Source organism: Monodelphis domestica, chromosome 3, assembly GCF_027887165.1.
Source record: "Monodelphis domestica isolate mMonDom1 chromosome 3, mMonDom1.pri, whole genome shotgun sequence".
In the NCBI taxonomy this organism is placed as follows: Eukaryota; Metazoa; Chordata; class Mammalia; order Didelphimorphia; family Didelphidae; genus Monodelphis; species Monodelphis domestica.
The window spans coordinates 419110934-419133468 of record NC_077229.1 but is presented as its reverse complement, the minus strand read 5'-3'; the positions used below and the strand labels follow the sequence as shown (position 1 = coordinate 419133468).

At 41.9% G+C, this 22535-nt stretch overlaps 1 protein-coding gene across 6 annotated transcripts in view; it reads right to left on the bottom strand.

Moving 5' to 3' along the window:
• KATNAL2 (katanin catalytic subunit A1 like 2) overlaps positions 1-22535 on the bottom strand; it is a 152680-nt gene that overhangs the window by 60221 nt on the left and 69924 nt on the right. For 4 of the 6 annotated variants that reach the window (XM_007486637.2, XM_016431382.2, XM_007486639.3 and 1 more), the window contains 7 exons: positions 22251-22368; positions 17190-17282; positions 14688-14786; positions 14397-14474; positions 10023-10121; positions 8351-8414; positions 8003-8121 (listed from right to left, as the gene is read on the bottom strand). In XM_007486637.2, the coding sequence (XP_007486699.1) occupies positions 8003-8121; positions 8351-8414; positions 10023-10121; positions 14397-14474; positions 14688-14786; positions 17190-17282; positions 22251-22368 (670 nt within the window). Of the gene's footprint in view, positions 1-8002; positions 8122-8350; positions 8415-10022; positions 10122-14396; positions 14475-14687; positions 14787-17189; positions 17283-22250; positions 22385-22535 lie in introns of all 6 variants that reach the window. The other 2 variants (XM_007486642.2, XM_007486643.2) reach the window with 1 other exon arrangement.

The window sequence follows — 22535 nt, the reverse complement described above, 5'->3', positions numbered from 1 at the left end:
TTTAAACCCTTACTTTCCATCTTGGCAGAAGAGTGGTAAGAGCTAGGCAATGGGGGTCAAGTGACTTGCCCAGGGTCACACAGCTGGGAAGTGTCTGAGGCCAGATTTAAACTCAGGACCTCCCATCTCTAAGCCTGGCTCTCAATCCACTGAGCTACCCAGCTGCCCCCTTTTTTATTTTTTTAAATAAAGGATGGGGTGGGATTAGCAGTATAAATGTTAACATGTAATCCCTGTTAAGAAGGAGGCTGAGGCAGGCAGAAATCATGAACACAGGAGTTCTGGACTAACAGTGAGTTATACTGATATGTTTTCTGAACTAAGTCTACATTAATTTGGTGAGCTTCCAGTGGATAGAAAGCCAGGCCTGGAGATGGGAGTGGGTTCAACTCTGGCCTCAGATACTTCCTGGCTATATGATCCTGGGCAAGTCACTTAAGCCCATTGCCTAGTCCACACCACTTCTTTGACTTCAAACTAATATATAATATTGATTCTAAGACATAATGTAAGGGTTTAAAATTACACACACACACACACACACACACACACACACACACACACACACACACATATATACGGTGACCTTCCAGGAGTAGGGGGCACTAAGTTATTTAAAGAGGGGTAAACTGGCCCAAGTTGGAAATGAATGGGCCAAAGCTTCCATGTGGATTAGAGTGGGATCCATTCCATGAGAAGCCCCTGTAAATCCTGACCTTCCAGATAGGGAGAGAAAAAAGACCCAGTCATTCTTTAACAAAAAGAAAATAAAAAGGTGAGGTAGACCAAGGAAAGTAAACCAACTCGTCTCTACCAAGCTGGCCTTCACTACAACACTCCAAATAAGTGAAGCCCTAGGATCTGGTTAAATGAATTTTCTGGTTAATTCCAGGTTAACCAAAAAAGTCTTTTTCATGTCACTCGATGCAAATGTTGATAATACATCTGAGCTATGTTTTACTCAAGTCCAGTCTTCAGAGAATATTACTGAACTTCCTTTAGATAAAGTATTTGCAGGGTTATAGAAGGATAGGTCTGAAGATCAATTCTCATTATACATGGAAAAGGTCTTGGAGACTGAGCTGAATGTGTATTTCTGGGACATTCTGATTTTGATTGGGGTGTGTGTGTGCATGTGCATGCATGCATGTGTGTGTGTGTGTGTTCCATTTGTGGAGTATGTGGTATTTTTTTGTTTTGTTTGCAGGAGTGGAGAAGAGAATAAATTCTTAATACTGACTTTTTTAGAAACATAAGTTTGTAAAGAGTGGGCCAGTTTTTTTCATTATGCTAATTGAGGATTCTGGTTAATTGGATCTTGGTTAATTGAGGTTTTACGATATCCCTTTAGTACCTCCTGAGGAGAACATGCACAGACCACAAATTTAAAGTCACTTAGTAAGCTAAAATACATAATGAAAGCTTCCAAATAAGCCACAATCTATGAAAAGGAGCTGAATGGTAGGCCCAGGGAACAACAATTTAGCCAATGTAATATAAGAAATAATTTTTTTAACTGCAGGAATATATTTGATCAAATTAAACATTTGTGAAGGTATTTTGTATACCTTACAGCACTAGGCAAACATAAGCTAATATTATTATTATTATTTTGCTCATTTGTTAAACAGTCTCCTAAATGCAAAAGTAGAAATCCCATTGCCTATTTCTCCATTCCACTCCTGCCATGTTCAAAGAGTAGTTACTACTTTGGATTTCATCATTAACCTTAAGTGTTTGACTTCAATAATAAAAAAATTTTATATTCCTTTACCTACCTCCTATCATTCTATTCCTCCCTATACCTTACCCTTTTTTTTTTAAAGCCTTACCTTCCATCTTGGAATCAATACTGTGTATTGATTGGTTCCAAGGCAGAAGATTGGTAAGGGCTAGGCAATGGGGGTCAAGTGACTTGCCCAGGGTCACACAGCTGGGAAGTGTCTGAGGTCAGATTTGAACCCAGGACCTCCCATCTCTAGGCCTGGCTTTCAATTCACTGAGCCACCCAGCTGCCCTCTTACAGATATTTTTGACCACATCCTACACCACATAGAAGGTAATCTATACCGTATTTTGCTTTGGTATTCAAGCCTGTCACACGCCCCCCCCCCTTCCCATCCAATCAATGTGAACATTAAGTCCATTCCTCATGACCCCCTCTGGTCCCCCGTCATCATTTCAAAACCTCCTGACATGATCCCATATTCTTTCTACGTTTCCTCCATTCTCTGATACCGAAGCAGCCCTTCAGCTGATAGGGGCCAGCCTGTCTACAAGGGCCCTCTATGGTCTCCTCTGATCCTGGTCACCCCTCAGTGTCCTGGTTCCCTTCCTGCGGCTTACAAACACACCCAGCAGAGACCCTCCCAGCTGGATCCCAGTCGATGCTTCTGTTATACGTTTCTCCTCCCGCTCTTAGCTTAAGGCCTGTGGAGGCCGTGGACATTCGCCGCCTTCACCGCTTCTCCTCGCGCTCACTCCTTAGCCTCCAGCGTCTAGCTTCTGGCCTCCTGCTCAACTGAACCGCCCCTCTTCAAACCGGTTTCCGGCTTGTGAAATCTGCCGGCCTCTCCTCGGGCCCCCCTCCTTGAGCTCTGATGCGTTTGGCGCTCTTGACTCCTCTCCCCTGACACAGGCTCCTGCCTTTCACACTCTCCCTCTTCCGGTGCCGTCCCTCCATCGGGATTCTCGCCCGCACTGTGCTTCCTCGGAGGCGTGTTCTCCAGGGTCCTCTCTCTGGGATCTCATCTCCTCCCCTGGCTTGGATGACCCTCTCCGGCTGGCTTCCTCCTGAGCTCGCGCTCCGCTGCTCCTCTGACATTCCAAATGAGAGGCTTTGCGGCGCCTCAAAGGAGAACTCTTCCCTCCCTGGCTCCAAGCCAACCCCTCTGCCAAGCTTTCCCATTTCTGTCAAAGATGGCCCCATTCTTCTAACTTTCCAAGTTCCTATGCCTGGGTTGATACGCAAGTCTACAACTTATCAGCTTCCCAGCTTGTTGTCTTACCTCCAGAATGTCCCTTGCATCGGACCCCTTTTTTGTTTGTTTAGTATCTTTATATGACCTTTATGCACATGTCAGTCACCTTAAACCAGGCCCTCTTGCCTAGACAGTAATGGCCTCCTCATAGTTGTCCTTCCTCAAGTCTCTTCTCATTCAAAATCATCCTCTGCATAGCTGTTAAGTCATTTTTCTTTTTCTTTCTCTTTTTTAAACCCTTACCTTCCATCTTAGAGTCAATACTGTGCATTGGCTCCAAGGCAGAAGAGCAGCAAGGGCTAGGCAATGGGGGTTCAGTGAATTTCGCAGGGTCACACAGCTAGGAGGTGTCTGAGGACAATTTGAACCCAGGACCTCCCATCTCTGGTCCTGGATCTCAATCCACTGAGCTACCCAGCTGCTCCCCAGTAATTTTTTTAAATATGCAAGTTTGACTACTTTACATGCAGGCTCAGTAAACTCTAGTGACTTTCTATTGCCTCTGGAATCAGATAAACTCTTCTGTTTGGCTGTAAAGCTCTTCACAACTGAGACGTGACCTATCTTTCCAGCCTTACAGCACAATCCTCCCCTTCCTGTATGCCATAATCCAACCAAATCTCGTTGTACCTCAGTCATGGGCCATTCCAATGTCTGGAATATAGTTCCTTCTAGTCTCCATTTCATAGTACCTCTTCTTTAGAAAATACCTCAATGGGGGCAGCTGGGTAGCTCAGTGGATTGAGAGCCAGGCCTAGAGATGGGAGGTCCTAGATTCAAATCTGGCCTCAGACACTTCCCAGCTGTGTGACCCTGGGCAAGTCACTTGACCCCCGTTGCCTAGCCCTTACCACTCTTCTGCCTTGGAACCAATACATAGTATTGACTCCAAGATTGAAAGTAAGGATTTTAAAAAAGGAAAGAAAGAAAATACCTCAGGGGCAGTTGGATGGCTCTGTGGATAGTCAGGCCTGGGCATGGGAGGTCCTGGGTTCAATTTTGACCTCAGACTCTTCCCAGCTGTGTGACCCTGGGCAAGTCACTTGACCCCCATTGCCTAGCCCTTACCACTCTTCTGCCTTGGAACCAATACAAAGTATTGACTCTAAGACAGAAGGTAAGGAAAAGAAAAAAAAAGCCCTTCCTGATTCCCCTCCCTATGCTCTATCTCCCTAACCACAGAGAATTTCCATTGTAGAGATTTATTCTATTCATCTATTCCTCCCTTCAAATACAAAATAAGTTCCTTTGAAATAAATAATTTTTTTTGTTGTTTTTCGTATGCCCAGCAAGCACATAGTAGGTACTGAATAGGTACTTGCTAACTTCCTGAAAAGCTTTCAAAACACAGAGACCCAGTAGAGAAGAACAAAATTGAGTCGACTAATTTCATTAAGAGAAAACCTCTGAGTAAGTTTTCACCTTTTAGGTCTAAGTAGTTTACAAGTTGCCCCCCCTTTATAGGCACCTAGCATCCCATTGTATCAATTCCAAAAACAGGCATGGCTCAAAGAACTCCTTTCCTTTATAAGTATGGTTTTCAAGTACTTTCATTGTTCAGCAAGGAGTTTTCTGCCCTAAAGCAGTCCCAAGTAGGCATGGGGTAGAGATCCTCCCATAGCCAGGAGTTTTCACATTCAAGTAGAGTTCTCACTATCTGGTAGGAAATTATTTCAAGTAGGGAATTGGAGGATTCCTCAATGTGGAGTAAAATTTTTAACATTCATAAGTCTGTGAAATTTTAAGGTCTACAAAATCAAATGGGACAGCATGTGAGATGGGGGTCCTCCCTCTTGTTTTGTCTGTGCTTCTCAAGTGGTGTCCAAGACATTCTCCACGAGTGTCCACAGGATGAGATTCCATCCTACTATGCCCATTCCACTACAAAAAAGCAGTTATTTTATCCCCTTGAGCAATAATTTGTAGAACATAAATATAAAGGAGGAGAAAGAGGATGGCAAGTTGTCCTAGGTCCATTCCCATTTGCACTCCATAAAAAAAAGAAGAGTAAAGTGACGATGACAATGATGCTAAAGATAACAACAAAGAGGCACCTGGAATAGGAAGGGAGAGATAGAGAGACCGAGTTCAAGTCGGGCCTGAGTCATATAGTCATTGTGTGTTTCTGGGCAAGTCACATGACCTCTTGGTTCCCTGGGCAAAAAACTTTAGAGCAATTTCCTGATCTGCATTGGAAGATGCCAAAAAAATCATAGGTCAAATTATAAAAGAAAATTGACATACATATGGTACTTAAAGTTTACAAAGAGCTTGAGATATATATATATATATGCATATATATAATATAATTTGAGATCATTATAATATGTAATAAATGCAAGCAAAGTGCTATGTTAAGGACAAGGGAAGAAAAGTTATAACTTAAGGGAGGGATCAGCTGAAAATAGTTCAAAGAAGACTGAGGGAAGAGTCACTGGTAAGTTGGTTTTTACAGAGTACATTGGAATTCAGTAGTTGAGTAGATATTCCAGAAACAGAGGCAAAGGAACAAAGGCAGGAAATCATGGGCTTATCCAGAGGCTAGGAGGGATTCATCATGGTTTGGAAGGCAGAAGGCATGGAAGAGAATGGCATTAAAAGAACTGAAGAGATTCCATGAGAATGTTGTTGTCTTAGTTGCGTCCTACTCTTTCTGTTCTCGTCTGGGTCCTGCTATTCTACTAGCTTCCCAAGAAAGTGGGGTAGTGCCAAACTGTGGGGGCCCTCGACTACTTGCATTTTACTACCAAGCCATGAAGACCTATAAACAAAGCAATGACATGGATTTACGTACACAATGCACAGAGAAGAGAAATCTGGCCAGAGGGCCAAAGAGAGCTTGGGGGAAACTAGAGAGTAGAAATGTGAAGAACTAGCAGGAGGCCAGTATAAGAGTCCAGATGGGGCTAATGATGGTCCGAAGCCCAGTGGTGGCAAGGTGACAGGAGTGAGAGATCACAAGCAACAGCAATTCCAAAGGGCTCAGAAATGGGTTGTAGGAGAGCTGAGAGAGAGAGGGAAAAGTCAAGGCTTTTGGGTATCTTGTACCTGGACTGTAACAATAAATCCTTCTTAGACTCATGGGAGAAGGAGGACAGTTGTTACTAGCCCTGATTACCAAACTTCTGACTATTCATATTGTTCCTTGCTCCTCAGCTCTGTAACCAATCACTGGATCCAATCCCAAGATGTTATCTACTTTGTTCTGCATTCCCCCAAACTGGTAACTGTCTGCATGGGATCTTTGGCATGAATGAAGGTATGCCACTGGCCCATTTATTGACAAGTAACATGTCCCTGCTAACGAATGTTGCTTTGCTCAGAGATCTGCCTCCAAAGTGTTGTGTTTGAGGAGCCAAGTAAGAAATAGTTGGAAGATGTGAGTCTGGTGCATGAGAGGGAGATCAAGTCTATTAAAAATTTGGGGAGTCAGGAGCACCCCAATGACTCAGTGGATAGAGAGTCAGGCCCAAAGATGAAAGGTTGTGGGTTCAAATCTGGCCTCAGACACTTCCTTACTGTGTGGCCCTGGGCAAGTCACTTAACCTCATTGCCTAGCCCTTACCACTCTTCTGCCTTAAAACCAATATGTAGAATTGATTCTAAGCTGGAAGCTAAGAGTTTAAAAAAATTGGAGGAGTCATTTGTATAGAGATAATATTTGAAGTCATGAGAAGAAATTAAAGTTTTGAGGCAGAAGTATATAAAGGAAAAATAAGGGAGGACAAATTTGGGACTCTCCCAATAGTCTTTTTTTCTTATGTTAAAACAAGAAGCTATGAAAGAGAGATTTCAAATATACAATCTCATAACCATAAATTAGGCAAAACAAGTATTGTTATCACCATTTTGCAAGTGAAGAAACTGAGAATCAACAGTAATAATCCACAAATATTTACTAAGCATTCACTTACACTGTTGGGTGCTAGAGATATCAAGACAAATATAAACCAGGAGAGGTCATCAATAACAGTATAAGTAATGTTTGATAGATATTTGTGGAATTATTATTGTGTCACAGGTCATTTGGGGGGGGGGGAGGGACTCCAGAAAGCTTCCTAGAAGAGGTGGCATCTGAGCTGAGCCTTGAAGGAAGATGAGGATTTACAAGGCACAGGATGAAGAGAGAATGTGTATTATTGATGAGATTCTGAGTTTGGAGATGAGCTAGTGGTCCAGTTGGGTGGAATATAGAAGGACATAACAGGCAAATATGTAAAATAGGGCTAAAAAGGAGGCTGATCCCAGATAGCAGAGCACCTTAAATGCCAAACAGAGGAAGCAAACAACCAAAAAAGTAGAGTTTTGTTTGCTTTTTGAAAGCTATATCATAAAGAATCAAAGAAACACCAAGATGCAACCTGCTGCTTGGAATGGATAGGATAATGATACCTAAAGAGAGACAGGAAGTCAATTTGCTTAACTCTTAGCTTCTATTTTTTCTGTCATTGACAATAATCCACCCCCTGGAAAGGATGGCAATAAACAAGTTGTTGACAGGCAACGAGGTGGCACCATAGTACCCAGAGTGCTGGGCCTGGAGTCAGGAAGACCAGAGGTCAAATCCATCTTCAGATACTAGGTGTCAGACCCTGGGGAAATCACTTGACTTCCTGTTGCCTCAGTTTCCTCGACTGTAAAATGGAGATCATTAACAGCTTCTAACTTCTACTATACTTATTGTGAGGATCAAATAAGATAATAGTTGTAAAACACTTAGCCCGATGCCTGAGCACATAGTAGGGGCTGTAGAAATCTTTCTCCCACCTCATTTCCCCAAGGAACTAGAGAGAATCTAGATGGGACGATGTCCTTTGTCGATGATCCTGGGGTAGATCTTGTGATCAGAAGTCACATAAAAATGGTCACTGTTTTGTATGTTCTTGGGAAATAAAACCCCATGGCGAAATTCTCCCAAGCATCATCACAAGCATTTGAAACCAGGGGAAATCACCTTCTGACTGTCTTCCATCCTTCTCTGTGCTGTAAGAACTTAAAGGAAAGAAATCAGGGGTTCCTACCCGTACGAGCTTTTCTGAATCACCCCTCCACTTGCTGACAATGGTGGATGCAGAAATATTAAAGAAGGTTGTATTGCATTCAGTAGCCACAGCCTTAGCCAGCAGAGTCTTTCCAGTACCTAGAGGTACAAGAATAAGATTGAACTTTCTTTAATGTATAAAACACAGACATGCAGAATTCAGACACCATCTGGAGGTGGGCTCAGCTGGGCTGAGTCCTATAATAGCAACTTTTCCAATGGACTGAAGCAGAATATAACATTTTCAAAATGAACTCATTCCTCTCAACAAAAGGATAACTCAGTTAACACAGAAACAAAAATAGGAGATATAAAAATGTGTGTTTACCTGGAGGGCCATAAAGTAATAGTCCTTTCCATGGGGAAAGAATCCCCGTAAACAGCTGTGGATACTATGGAAACAAGAGAAATTCAGAGGCAATTATGTGTTTTGTACCAATGTATAGTAGGAAAGCTAGCAAAGGCAAGAGGGACAGATATAAAATCCAGGTTAGAGTTATAAGCTGTATTTAATAGGATTAAATTTCATGTCTGCTGACCAAATGGATTTTCTGGCTTTGAATCTTTTTTTTATTCAAAATGTTTTATTTTCCCAATTACTTGTAATGATAATTTTCAACATAAGTTTTCTAAAATTATAAGATCCAAACCATCTCCATCCCTTATTACCCTCCCCACTCCCTCCCACTCAGAGATGGCCAGCAATTTGATTGGGACCCTATATGTATTGTCATGCAAAACACACTTCCATATTGGTCACTGTTGTAAGAGCACACACATATAAAATCAAAACCCCAAAGTAAAATCATAAATACACTGATGTGAAAAATCGATAGTATGCTTTGATCCACATGCATCCAATTCCAACAGTTCTTTCTCTGGAAGTAGATAGCATTCCCCATCATAAGTCCATCAGAATTGTCCCAGATCATTGCATTGCTGAGACTTGGCTTTGAATTTTTTTAAAATTCATTCTTAATAAAGGTGCAAATAGACATTATATTTGACAGCACATATATCACACTGTTTCTATTTTACCCTGAATTCGATGTGTTGCTACTCATGAGAAATTTATAGGAACTGTACAAACTTTACCAGGAACCTCCTACTTAAAGACAAAAAGAATGAGCAAAACTAATGAATATGCAATATGTAAACCAAGCAATTATGCATCATTACCATTTTGAAGGGGCATGTTTCATGCAAAAATCATATTGAGCAACAAATTCAGTGGCAGAAACAAAGAATCTTCACTCTTACCCAATATCTCTGTGATTTAGTAATCCTAAACTTTTACTGTGCATATATGCGATAGGCCAGTAGACATGAAGGTTAGGTGGGGAAGAATTTTAAAAATTGGAAATAGTCTTGCAATACTTTTATGATGTTCATGCAGCACCAACATAAAGCCCATGCAATGGAAATGTCACATCGAGATTACATAAATACTTATAAGATCAGTGAAGTAATAAACTAATACTTGTAGGAAGTCCTCCCACCAAAATAGAGTGCAATTCTATCTATGACATAGTAGAAAAGTCTTTAGGTAGTTGCATGAGGCCAGCACATATCTGTCTACCAAGATGTAGATAGTGGTCAAGGGAAGAGGAACTTTCTTTAAAAGGAAGGCATTTTCACCATAAAAAATATGTTTCCAAGAGGCTGATGTGAATTTAAATAGACAGTGGCATGCTATTCAAAGAATAACTGAATATACCCAATTATTCGTAAGCCCTCAATCTATGACCCTTTGGTCCTATAATCTTAGACTAGGTCATCAAGAGGATAGATTTTCCAAATGGACATTAACATTATGGATTAGGTTTTGGGTTGCCCCAATCTGGGCAAAGCAGCATGACACAGTTAAGAAGTTAATTCATGGAAAACAAAACACTCTGTACTTCATTTCCTGATGCATGTGACTCCAACATATATCTGTCCAATTGATATTGGACAGGGATGACTCCCAAGAGGTGACTTGAAAGCTTTTTTGTCCTTACCCTTATAGGATACACAACAGCCTCTTTGACTAACTGCTTGGCTGCATCAAGTCCAATAATGTCATTCCATTTTATGTTGGGATTTTCGAGATAAATTTCCTGCAATGCACATTGGATCATTTTGTTAAAATTAATGTTTTCGTCTCCAACAATAATAAACACAAAGGCAGAACAACAGTTGACTTATAATAGGCCATAAAGTACTAGTGATAAAAACTTTTCACATTATACATGGACTCACTGGAATTTGGGGTTAGTTCACCAAAAGGAGGCCATGAAAACATTCAGTTCTTTTCCCTGGAGAAGTCATTGGTGACAAGACACTCTAGAAGAATTCTCATAACTATGGACTTCAGTCAATAACAAATAAAGATGATTTGTGGCAATAATTAAAGAGACTCCAGAATATGCCCTCAAATTACATGAGCTTTTACTGTGAAACAGAGTTACTGAAGGAATACTGGACTCTTTTTTTTTTCCTCCTTGGTCTTGCTAACACTTTCCTAATTCATTACATAAAAAGAGGTAATGCTATTTAGAAAGCAATTTCTTTGCATCCCTAGTGACAGCTCCCTGTTTCTATCAGGTAGCGATAGCTTCTACCAGATTCAAAAAAGTCAAGTACTAAAGGGCAGGTCTCTCTCTCTCATATGGGGACTTTAATCTCGTGGTTTTTAGATGCATTAGCAACTATTGGGGGCGATCAATTAAGGTGGCTTTTACTGATAACTAATTTAGAGTTTCTAAACTTCAATTTCACAAGAAGCATAAGGAAAGTCTCAGGGTCTTTCCCTGCATTAGGCCACCTGAATTTGTAAGTGTTTTATATCAGAAAAGCTTTCTTTCTAATATGAATCAATGGCACCAAGGAAGACATAATCATGGAGCTGCTCTTATGATAAGACATTCCATAAAGATCTTGAAACCAGTCAATGTGCACTAGGAAAGCTAGCAAAGACACGAGATGACAAACATTACAAAATCCAGATCTCCCATCGATTGGAGTAACAAGCTGTATTTAATAAGATTACATTTCATGTCTGGTGACCAACTTTTTTTTGTTTTAGAATTTAGAATTCTCTTGATTGCCAATCGCAACCTTATTACCCATTTTGGGGAAAGGCGATAGGCAAAGACCCAGGGGGTTGGTCTATGTACTTGGTCTTCAGAGAGCCTCTGGATATGGGCAGCTATGTTTCATGAGGATGTTCCAAATGACCCAACTGAAGGCTTTTTTCAGAATTGAGATCAAGGCTGTTCTCCGTACGGACAATATCCTTAGAGTGTGAGCTCAGTCTAGGGAAGACATTTCTCAAGATTAAAACTGTCCAGCTATAGTGTGGATTGCATCTGGAGGTGGCGAAAGGGCGTTTTCAGGGAGAAGTTGGACAGGCGGCCACTTTCCAGGAATGATATAAATGGAATTCGTGCTTCAAGTGAAAGGTTGGACTGGCTGACCTTTAAAGACTTTTCCAATTTACACCCTCTGATTGTTTTGTTCATAGTTCCCTTTTTGTAAAAAAATGATGCTAAGTATGAAGAGATGCAAAGTGAAGTAAGCAGAACTAGAAAAGCAATATACACAATGCATAAAAAATGCAAATGGAAAAGACAACAATAATGAAATAACTCAAAATGAATGTCGTAAAATTATAATAATAGCTAACATTTATATATTATTTACCATATCCTAGGCTCTGTGCTAAATGCTTTACAATTACTATCTCATTTAGTCCTCACCAATCCTATTGTCTCCATTATTACTGTGATATTTAAAATGGTTGAGGTCTTAAACTATAGTGAGTTAAAATGGTGGATGATATCAATTGTGATAGATATAAGAGAGGGTGAGTAAATTTGACTGCAGAAATATGTTTCACTACAGTGTCTTGGGTTTTAAAATCAAATATAAGGTGGTCGCCAGGGAAATATTCCCAGTTATTCAAATACCCAAGTCAATTGGGTTTTATAGAGATTTTAATTAACAATACAATGAGTAATCAAAGAAAGAGAGAGAAAGAAAGGAATAAGTATGAAGGGCCTCAAGCCAATATGGCCTAGACCTGAGTCTTAAAAGAGAAATCAGTCAGTTTTTTATAACTCACCATAAGATCTGTCTAAGTAAGGATTTCTAATGACACCAGGCCAGCAGCATCTCAGCTGCTTTCACCAGCTCCCTCCTCCATCTGAATGTTTCAGAATCAGTCTCCTCAGAATGAGTCTCTCCAATCTGAATGTTTCAAAATGACTATCCAGCTCTTCCTTGAACTCTTATTTTTAAGGCCAAATCTCCTCTGTCACCTCCCCTAAGTCCTTACATCTACCAATCACTGTAGATGTTTCTAAAGGACCGCCCATTCTTAGTCCACACCTAAGAAGGTGTGGATTTTTGAGTAATTCACACCAGGAAAGCTCTGAGTAAGTTTTCCAGTTCTTTGTTCCTTGTAAATTCACAAGTTGCTTGACCTTTATAGGTACTTAGCTTAAGAAAAGTATGGGTTTAAGTACTTTTCATTGTTCAGAAAAGAGTTTTCAACTTTATCTTCCCCTAGGGCAAACCCAAGTAGGTAAAGTAGAATTCTCACATTCCTGCTTTAAGTAGAGTTCACTGCCCAAATGGGGAATGGTCTTAATCCAATCTTATAAAGTAGGGTCTGGGAAATTTTAAGGTTTACATTACTGACAAAGAAACTAAGGCAAACAGTTGTTAAGTGACTTGCCCAGGGTCATACAGCTAGTGAGCATCTGACCAAGATGAGCCTTTTTTACAGGGAGAGGGGACTTAGGGTGTGGAACACTACACTGTATGTGATGTCAATGTACTAGTTAGGTTTGCTGAATTTTTTCTCATCTCTTTTAAAAATTCTTTGTTATAAGAGATGGCACTCTGACTGGGAGGGATATACTGGGAAATTATGTAGATGACATAAAAACAAATAAAGTCAGCAAAAAATATTTTTAAGTTAAAATTTGCAGGGGACTCTGGTATTTTTGCTTACCTTACCTTCTGTCTTAGAACTGATACTAAGTATTGGTTCCAAGGCCAAAGAATGGGAAGGGCTGGGCAATGAGGGTTAAGTGACTTACCCAGGGTCACACAGCTAGGAAGTGTTAGAAGCCAGATTTGAACCTGGATCTCCCATCTCCAGACCTGGTGCTCTAGCCACTGAGCTACTTAGCTGTCCCTGGCTTTTCTTTTTTAAATAAATGAAGCGTTCACAATACAGTCCCATATTGCCAATGCTACAGATTCTTATGTCAGATTTCCTTGTACAGCACAAGCCCAGGAATCTTCCAGTCCACTAGCATGCTTCTCAGGAAGCCAGTCTATGCCATAGCTGATGGAGCTGAATGATGTTTAGAGATGGAGACTGGCACATGACACCAGGGAAAGAGCTCAAATTCAGGAGTCAGAAGTCTGGGTTCAAATACTGCCTCTCTGACATTTGTGTTTTGGCGAGTCACTTAGCTACTTTTAGTCCATGTTTCGTTTGAGATCCCTATGGTATACCCAGTGCAAAATATCTGATAGGCAGCCATCAATGTAGGACTAGAACTTGGGAGAGAGATGGTTACAGAGATCTGGGAATTATCAACCAAGAGATAACTGACCACCCAGTAAGAAAATGTAGAGAGATAAGAAAAGAAAGCACTGGCCGTGACTTGTACTTCTCTCAAAACTGGATGGACCACCCCAAGCAGAGGCTGGTAACTACTTGTTAAAGACAAAGTGGGGATTCATTCATCAAGCATAGGGCTGGACTGCAAGACTTCTGAGGCCCTCTCTAGTGTCTTGTTCTCAAGGCTGCTCTGCAGTCTCTTGCTTTGTCTACTTTCTTAAGCATGGTTTAGGCAAACTTCCAGTTATTTGCCTCAGGGTTCTAGCTAATCCTATAATCCACAAATTTTTAAAGTCAAGGATTTTGGGCAGCATCATCAGTGAAATCTCCTTCATATTGGTTTAATTTATCCTGAATATTTCAAATTATGAAATCACCTTGTTCACATTCTTTTGCCTTTCTCTGGAACAGACTAAATAAATAAGACTTTAAAAAGGATTTGGGGGGGGGGGGGAGAATAGTATTTTTTATCTTAGCTGCAAAACCTTTCACCTATGCCTTCCTTATAAGTAAGTCCTTCTTCAATGGATTTTCTTAGTCTCTATAGTAAGATAGTCTTTTTGTATTGTAATTTTATGATTCTATAATTTATTTATCATGCATTATTGTGCCTCTAAGTATGAGCATCTTTGCAAGTGGGGGCACTTTATAAATAAATGATCATATTTATTGTTATTAATAAAAGAAACAGCCTATATGCTCCACTAGCCACAATCAGGCTCAGTAAATTTGTGAATTGAATATCAGATCTTACCCTGCTTACAACAGCCGCGAGTTCTCTCATCTCACTATTCATGCCAATAAATGCACTTAGAGGTTTTGGTAATCGTACCTGAAGATAGAAACAAAAAGCCTTACATTAAAATGTTGTTTCATAATTTAGAAAAGAAAAACAGCACGCATGAGCAATGGTAGCGTGCCACAATGACCTTTGATTTGATCTCCGTTTCTATTTGCATTTCTGAAGATTCAATTTTTAGAGTTCAGTTTTAGAGTTTAGTTTTTGTATCTCTTGAAAGATAAATATAACATAACTTCCACTTACTGAAGGTTCTGGATTATAGTCAAAACCATTTAAGGTTATTTCATTGGTTGTTCCTTTCATAGCATCTGTGATCAACCCATGGAAGTCAATTTCTGGACCCTGAAAGTTCACAATGGTTATTTAGTGTGTTGAAATATTTCACATGAATTTTAGACTTAAACATTAAGTTAATTCCCCATACTTATTAATGCTACAGGAATTACTTTCTTTCCTTTTTTTTAAGTGCACAAGGTGAGATTTCTGAAACAAGAAATATAACTAAAGGGGGGTTTGTACCTAAAAGAATCCAATTAAGGCTAGATAACACCTATTCCAATCCAAGCATTTTACAGATGAAGAAACTGAGAGTCAGGGAAACTAGGTGCCTTTCTAAAAATCAGTGGAAGACCCAGGAATAGAACAACTTCTAATTCTCACATGCCACATGTGAGCCCCCCACCTTACCCCACTCAGGAGAGGAAGGAAGCACTCCCATTGGCTGCTGGGCAGAGGAGCGGGTCATGTGAGAAATGTCCTCAGGCCCACATGGAGATGGGGAGGGGAGCAGCCCCCTCTGGCACACTTTGGTACTCGTGCCATAGGTTCGCCAATACGGCTCTATACTATGCAGACTCAACTATGGTAGGAAAAATGTCTTGTTATTAAATATGTTCCTTAGAAGGATGAACACTTCCCTATTGCCACCCTCTGTCTGCCAAATATTATACAATGATATCATATAATAACATTCCATCTAGCAATATTATACAATACATAATGCATTTCAAGTATTCTTAAACTCTGAAAATGTTTATTCTCAATATGAATCAGACATATAGGAAGAATAAACTATGCGCATGGAAAATGAACACAGGTTCTTAAGGTGACATATTTGGTTTTCTATTTTTAGGTGTAAAAGCAAAACAAAATCATTAAATGCCTAGAGCAAGATCACAAAATCGTACTTCATGCAATATCCCTTTCATTTTTCTCCTTAGACTCTTGATATATGTGCTAGCTATGGAAAAAGGCACAAGCCTGAAGGCTTTGTTCCTTGGGCATTAAAAATATCACTAGCTTCCTAACTTCCACTCTCTGTTGTCTATGGGAGAAATAAGGTTGACATTTAGTATCATACACTTATCCCTGTATCCTTGATAGCATTTCTAGAAGGAATAAAAGTGAGTCTGGTAATTGCTGGTATATGCTCCTTTTTTAAAGTTTTAAAAATATTTTTCCATGGTTGCATGATTCATTTCCTCTCCCTCCCCTCATCCCTCCCCCCTCATGGAGTATACTCCTTGTTCTAAAGACAACTGAGTGAAGGTCTGGTCAGCATCTTCCTTTCCATCCATGCTTCCCCACCATCCTGCCCATAGCCAATCATAATGTTTCAGGGAAAGAGCATAGTAGCTCGTCACAAAAACACTGGGGACCTCTAATCTACAGAGCTGGTTGAAGGATGTGATGAAGGCAGGAGGCCTGAACAGTAACGGCTCCTCTCAATCTGGGGGTAAAGGGTGGGAAAGAGTTAGGAGCTGCATCTAACCAATGCAGGCAAAATCAAGCGATGTATATCTCAGTTCTAGCCTCCTATCCAAATTATGCAGGCAATCCAAGGCAATTTTTCTAAACTACCCAGTTCATTCATATAAGGGTTTGTGGGCTTTTTGCCTCAATTATCTAAGAGGCACCTCATTCTCCATCCCTATTTCAGTTTCACTGATTAAGGCTGGCTCCATCAGAGGTTGCATAAATGAGAGCCTTGTCAAACCAAAAAAAACAGAAAAGGGACTCTGAAGGAAATGGGAACATTTTAACTTTGCTGTTGCTTAGAAAAGGCAGGTGATCAACCAGCAACATTTTATTAATACAACTCTCTTCTCTGCATCGAGAGAAAGAACTGTAGGAGTAGAAATGCAGAAGAAAAAGATCTGATTTATTACTTGTTCATAAGGGCATATGATTTGGTGTTTTGGTTTTAAAAGATTACTCTATTATAAAAATGAATAATATGGAAGTAAGTTTTGAGTGATAATATATGTATAACCCAGTGGAATTGCTTGTCAGCTCCAGGAGGTGGGAGGTACAAGGGGTGGGAGAGAACATGAATCATGTAACCATGGGAAAATATTTTTAAATAAATAAAGAGAAAAAATAAGTAAAAACTCTTTTGTCAACATCCCTTCAATTTGAGTCTCTTCTGCTTAAGATACGGTCTGTCAGTTAGGATTCTGGACGTGTGGCAAACCTGATAGGGGAAGAAATTCCAATCAAGGACAAGATCATCATCAATTTTTCTCCCTTCCACCGTAAATTTAGATGCCAACATCGACCATAAAAGAAGACAATGTTAGCAGCTCACTACTGACAACTGAGGAAATAAAATAATATGAGACAACAGTGACCACCTTGATTATAATGGACCGGCATTACAATGCAGAAGGTAGCCTATTTAAGATTCCAGAGTCTTATAAGAAATCCCCTTATTTCCAATGATAAGGATTCCAGTGTTGGACTCACCCTCCTTGCAGAATTTTCACCCCCACTGCCTCTGATTCCTGATATATTTAAACCAAAGTCGGTACACTCCAAAGTAGCTGTGTTATCAGTCTCCTGAAAAAGGAAAAAAACAGTCCCAAGGACGGATTCAGCTTTGATCACTGACCCAGTTGTACCCAACCCCTGCTTATGCCACACTTATCAGGTAATGTCGTATATCAGGATCACCTGTATTGGCATCTTCTTCTACAACTGGGCTAGCACGGTGCTCCACACACAGTTGGCAATTAATTTTTGGTGAATGAATAAATAATGGTCACATTTTCTCTGTAAGTAACCCTGAACTGATTCATTGAGTGTTTCTGTAAAAACAAACTATGGAGAGGGCAGCTGGGTAGCTTAGTGGATTGAGAGCCAGGTCTAGAGACAGGAGGGCCTAGGTTCAAATCTGCCTCAGACACGTCCCAGCTGTGTGACCCTGGGTAAGTCACTTGACCCCCATTGCCTAGCCCTTACTGCTCTTCTGCCTTGGAGCCAATACACAGTATTGATTCTAAGACAGAAGGGAAGGGTTTAAAAAAACTATGGAGGGAAAATAACCTTCCAAAATTAAATATAATGTCTATCTTATGAATGGGGAAATTTCCTCAGTGTTTTTATGATTTTGTACATAATTATAATTGGATGAAACATTAATCTCTATGAAATATAAGATACTATCCTTTATATACATTTGTAAGTGATGCTAGTAACATAAGTCAGCGGTAGTCTCTCGGTGACCAAGAATGACGATTGTCTTTGCACAGTTTCATCTACGCTGTACCCTCATGTGGCTTTGGAGTCCAAAGGCTGAGGCGCACAGTTTGAGGCACATGGGGCCTGGGACGCCAGTTGTTACAGGAGGTGCGGTTGTGGCCTGGTGTCGGCATTCACGCGCAGCGGCAAGACATCGACGTTGCTCATCTTCAAAGGTGGTGGCGGCGTGGTGAATGTGGGTTCGCCAGCTGCTTCTGTCAGAGGCAGCGAGTTCTAGTTGCTTTGGTGTCATGCCAGCCCACTTCAAGTTGGACTTTAGCTGATCCTTGAATCTTCTCTTTGGTCGGCCTTATTTCCTGAGTCCAGCTGACAGTTCACCGTAGAATACCTGTCTTGGTATTCACTGTGAGTCCATGCGGATGACGTGTCCAGACCATCGTAGCTGGGTTCTGAGGACCAGGACTTCGATGCTGGTGGAGTTGGCTCTGTCGAGGACTTCCTGATTGGTGATTCGGTCCTGCCATCGGATCCTCATGATTGACCGGAGAGAGCGTTGGTGGAATTGCTCCAGCTGTTTCATGTGCTTCCGGTACAGTGTCCATGTCTCGCAACCGTACAGGAGCGAGCTGAGGACCACTGTGTTATACACTTTGAGCTTCGTCACAGTGCTTACACTGCTGTGTTGGAGGACTTTGCAGCGCAGCCACCCGAGTGCCTGGCTGGCCTTTTGGATCCTGGCATTGATCTCATGGTCTAGGGTCCCATCGTTGGCGATGGTGCTGCCCAGGTACTTGAAAGTGTTGACATTAGAAAGCTGCGTGCCGTCGATTGTAATGCATGGCTGGTTCGTTGGCCTCCCTGGTGCAGGTTGGAACAGCACCTCTGTTTTGCTGAGGCTGATAGTCAGGCCAAACAGTTTTGTTGCGGTGGAGAACCTGTCCACAATGGTTTGAAGATGATTTTCTTGGTGGGCCATGAGAACACAGTCATCTGCAAAGAGAGCTTCCAGGATGAGTCTCTCTGTTGTCTTTGTTTTTGCAGTCAGGCAGCGAAGGTCGAATAGTGAGCCATCCAGTCGGTATTTGATGTAGACGCCCAGGTCTAGATCCATCACAGCATGACGTAATACTTGGATGAAGTATAGGTTGAATAGCACCGGAGCGAGGACACAGCCTTGTTTCACGCCTTTGGAGATGTTGAAGCGATCAGAAGTCTCTCCACCAGATAGGACTTCCCCTGTCATGTCAACATGAAAGAGCTGGATCAGTTTGACGAATTTTGCTGGGCAACCGAGCTTGCTGAGGATCACCCACAATGCGTCTCTGTTCACTGTGTCGAACGCCTTTGTCAAGTCTATGAAGACAATGTAGAGACTCAGGTTCTGCTCAAGGCATTTTTCCTGCATTTGCCTCACCGTGAAGACCATGTTGATGGTGCTGCGATCTGGTCAGAAGCCACATTGTGATTCAGGCGGGTTCTGCTCTGAAACAGATGACAGGAGTCTGTTGAGTATAACACGGGTGAGGATCTTTCCAGCAGTGGAGAGTAGTGAGATGCCTCTGTAGTTGTCACAGGCTGCTCGTGCGCCTTTGTTCTTGTATAGGGCTACGATGGAGGCATCTCTGAGTTCTGGGGGCATGTCTTCCTCTTCCCATATGCTGGTCAGCACTATGTGGAATGCCTGGAGTGCCTTTCCATTTAAGGCCTTGTACACCTCAGTTGGGATCCTGTCTTTACCGGGTGCCTTGCTTGCACTCATTTGTTTAATGGCTTTTTGGACTTCCTCTATTGAAGGAGGGGTGTCAAGTTGTTCAATGGTGCGGTTTTGGGGGAATCTGGTCAAGGGCGCTTTGGTTGACTGAAGTGGGTCGGTTGAGAAGCTGACTGAAGTGTTCTTTCCACCTGTTGCTGATGCCTTATTTATCTTTTATGAGAGTGTCACTGTCAGAGGATAGCAAGGGGGCGGTGGTGGGTTTTAATGGCCCATAGACAGTCTTGAGGGCACTGAAAAATTGTTTGTAGTTTTTCGTATCAGCAAAGCGCTGGATTTCTTCTGCCTTTTTTTCCCACCATCGGTCTTGCATCTTCCTGATCTCACACTGCGCTGTGGCTTGGAGAGACTTGAATCTGTCCTTTTTAGGAGCAGAGTTTGGGTTATTTTGCCACTCCATAAAGGCTTTGTTCTTTTTGCTCAATAGGTCTTCAATAGCAGTGTTGTTCTCGTCAAACCAGTCCTGGTGGTTGCGTTGTTTGGGGCCTAGGACTGCCTTTGATGTTTCCTTCACTGCGTCTCTGAACTGGTTCCATTTCTCGGTTGAGCTTCCAGTGAGTGGTCCCTTGGCAGACAGCTTGTTGTCCAGGCAGGACTGGAATGTTTGCAAATAAAATGGATCTCTAAGACGACTCACATTGTAAAATGTGCAAACTGTCTGGGCTTGTTTTGGATGGCGAGGCGCAATGCACATTTGAAGAGTCACTCTAACCAATCAGTGGTCTGTCCAGCATTCAGTTCCTCTCATGGCTCTGGTGATCTGTATATCCTGGATGTCACGCTACTAACATAAGGGATGTCACTAACCCACCACCCAAAAGGCATATCCCTGTCAAAGAACACATTGAACAGATATAATTAGCCAGCCTCATTACCCATTACCATTGCCTCTTCAGCATGATGCTGTAATCACCCAAGCTAATCATTCATAGACCAAACTACCTAATAATGACACCATCTGACTAGGTCCGAAAAGATTTGCCTAGCTATTGATAAACATGATCACCTGCCTGCCTTTGAATTCCAACAATTTTCCTTCAGAGTAGGACTTCCTTTCTTTTTTTTAAGCCTTACCTTCTGTCTTAGAATTGACACTAAGCATAGGTTCCAAGGTGGAAGAATGGTAAGGGCTAGGCAATGGGGGTTAAGTGACTTGCCCAGGGTCACACAGCTAGGAAGTGTCTTGTTGAAGTTAAATTAAAAACTCCTGGTTCTTAGTTTCCATAGAGTTTATTACTATTAATTGAATAAAGAAAGGAGATAGATAGAGATTAAAGCCTATTTCTAATCTAATTCTAACCACATGTCTCTCCACATGGCTATCTCTCTCAGCCATGGTCCTCCACAGCCAGTCACCTGTGTGTTCACCTGACATCTAGTCACTCAGCGCAGGGACACAGGTCAGAGGGGAGGGTAGAGGTAGAGGGAGGTTGTTCCCTTTACACAATGTGAGACCAGATTTGAGCCCACGTCTTCCCTGCTCCAGGCCTGGCTTTCTATCCATTGAGCCACCCAGCTGCCCCACATGATATTTCTTTTGATCCTTTTTCTTTGCCTTCTACTTTCATTTTCCATTATACTGTTTCCCCTAAATGCCTAGCATGGGATCTTGGTCCTTATTTAATTCTATTTGCCCATTAGATTGCAGGATTAAAGACTAGAAGAGCTCCATTTCATTGGCCTAAGGAAGTCCTTATGAGAAAACTACCCATGTAGACTGGCCCCTGCTCTAAGAACTCCATGTCAGAGGCAGGATGGGAAGTGAAGTCTCCATGATGCTAAAACTGGCACGCTCTCTATCTCTCTCTGTCTCTCTCTGTCTCTCTGTCTGTCTCTCTCCCTGTCTCTCTCCTCTCTCTCTGTCTCTCTCTCCCTTTCTCCTTCTCCCTCTGTCTCTCTCTCTCTCTGTCTTGCTCCCTCTCTTCCTCTGTCTCTCTCTCTCTGTCTCTCTCTCTCTTTCTCTCTCTCTACCTTTCTCTCTGTCTGTCTCTCTCTCTACCTCTCTCTCTGTCTCTCTCTTTGTCTCTCTCCCTCTCTCTTTGTCTCTCTCTGTCTCTCTGTCTTTCTGTCTGTCTGTCTCTCTCTCTCCCTCTCTCTTTGTCTCTCTCTGTCTCTCTGTCTTTCTGTCTGTCTGTCTGTCTGTCTCTCTCTCTCTCTACCTCTCTCTCTGTCTCTCTCTGTTATAGCCTCTTTCCTCTCTGTAGCCTACATTTTTTAAATTGGGCTCACACCGAGGAGTAGAAGCCCCCATGGGGTCTCTGCTGCTCGGGAGAGCTGGCTGGGTCTCTCCCGGGTCTGACAGAGCTCACGGATCTCATTGAGGGTCTTGCGGCTAACCCTCACACTGAAAGGGGGAGTGATTTCTCTCCCCCAAATAAGTCACCTTGAAGGTAGACAGACAGCGACTGGCTCTCCTCCTTGCCCGGAACAGCTCGCTTCCCACAACAAAAAAGGAATCTCCCCCCATCCAACATACTATTTCTTCATGTGAAAGACCGACGAGTATCGATTACAAAAGGACCAAGTACCACGAGATGGGGCCATGCCACGTTCACCTGTTTGGTGTTCTCCTTGTTGGGCGCTCTGGGCTCCAGGGTCTTCCCGGATATCCTCTTTGACTGGGGCCGATGCAGATGGATCCTAGGAAGATTCTGAGAAGTGTCACTCACCACCCTAGGGTACAAAAAACCTTGAAGAGAATTATTTTAACGACTTAATTTGCAGCAGACAAGCTGTCCTGAAGTACAGCGCCCCTGAGGGCAATGGAGTCCCATATTTTAAGAAAGTCTTGGCATACATCTGCCTCCTGCCCTGGCCCTGTCACTTTTCTTGACGATTCC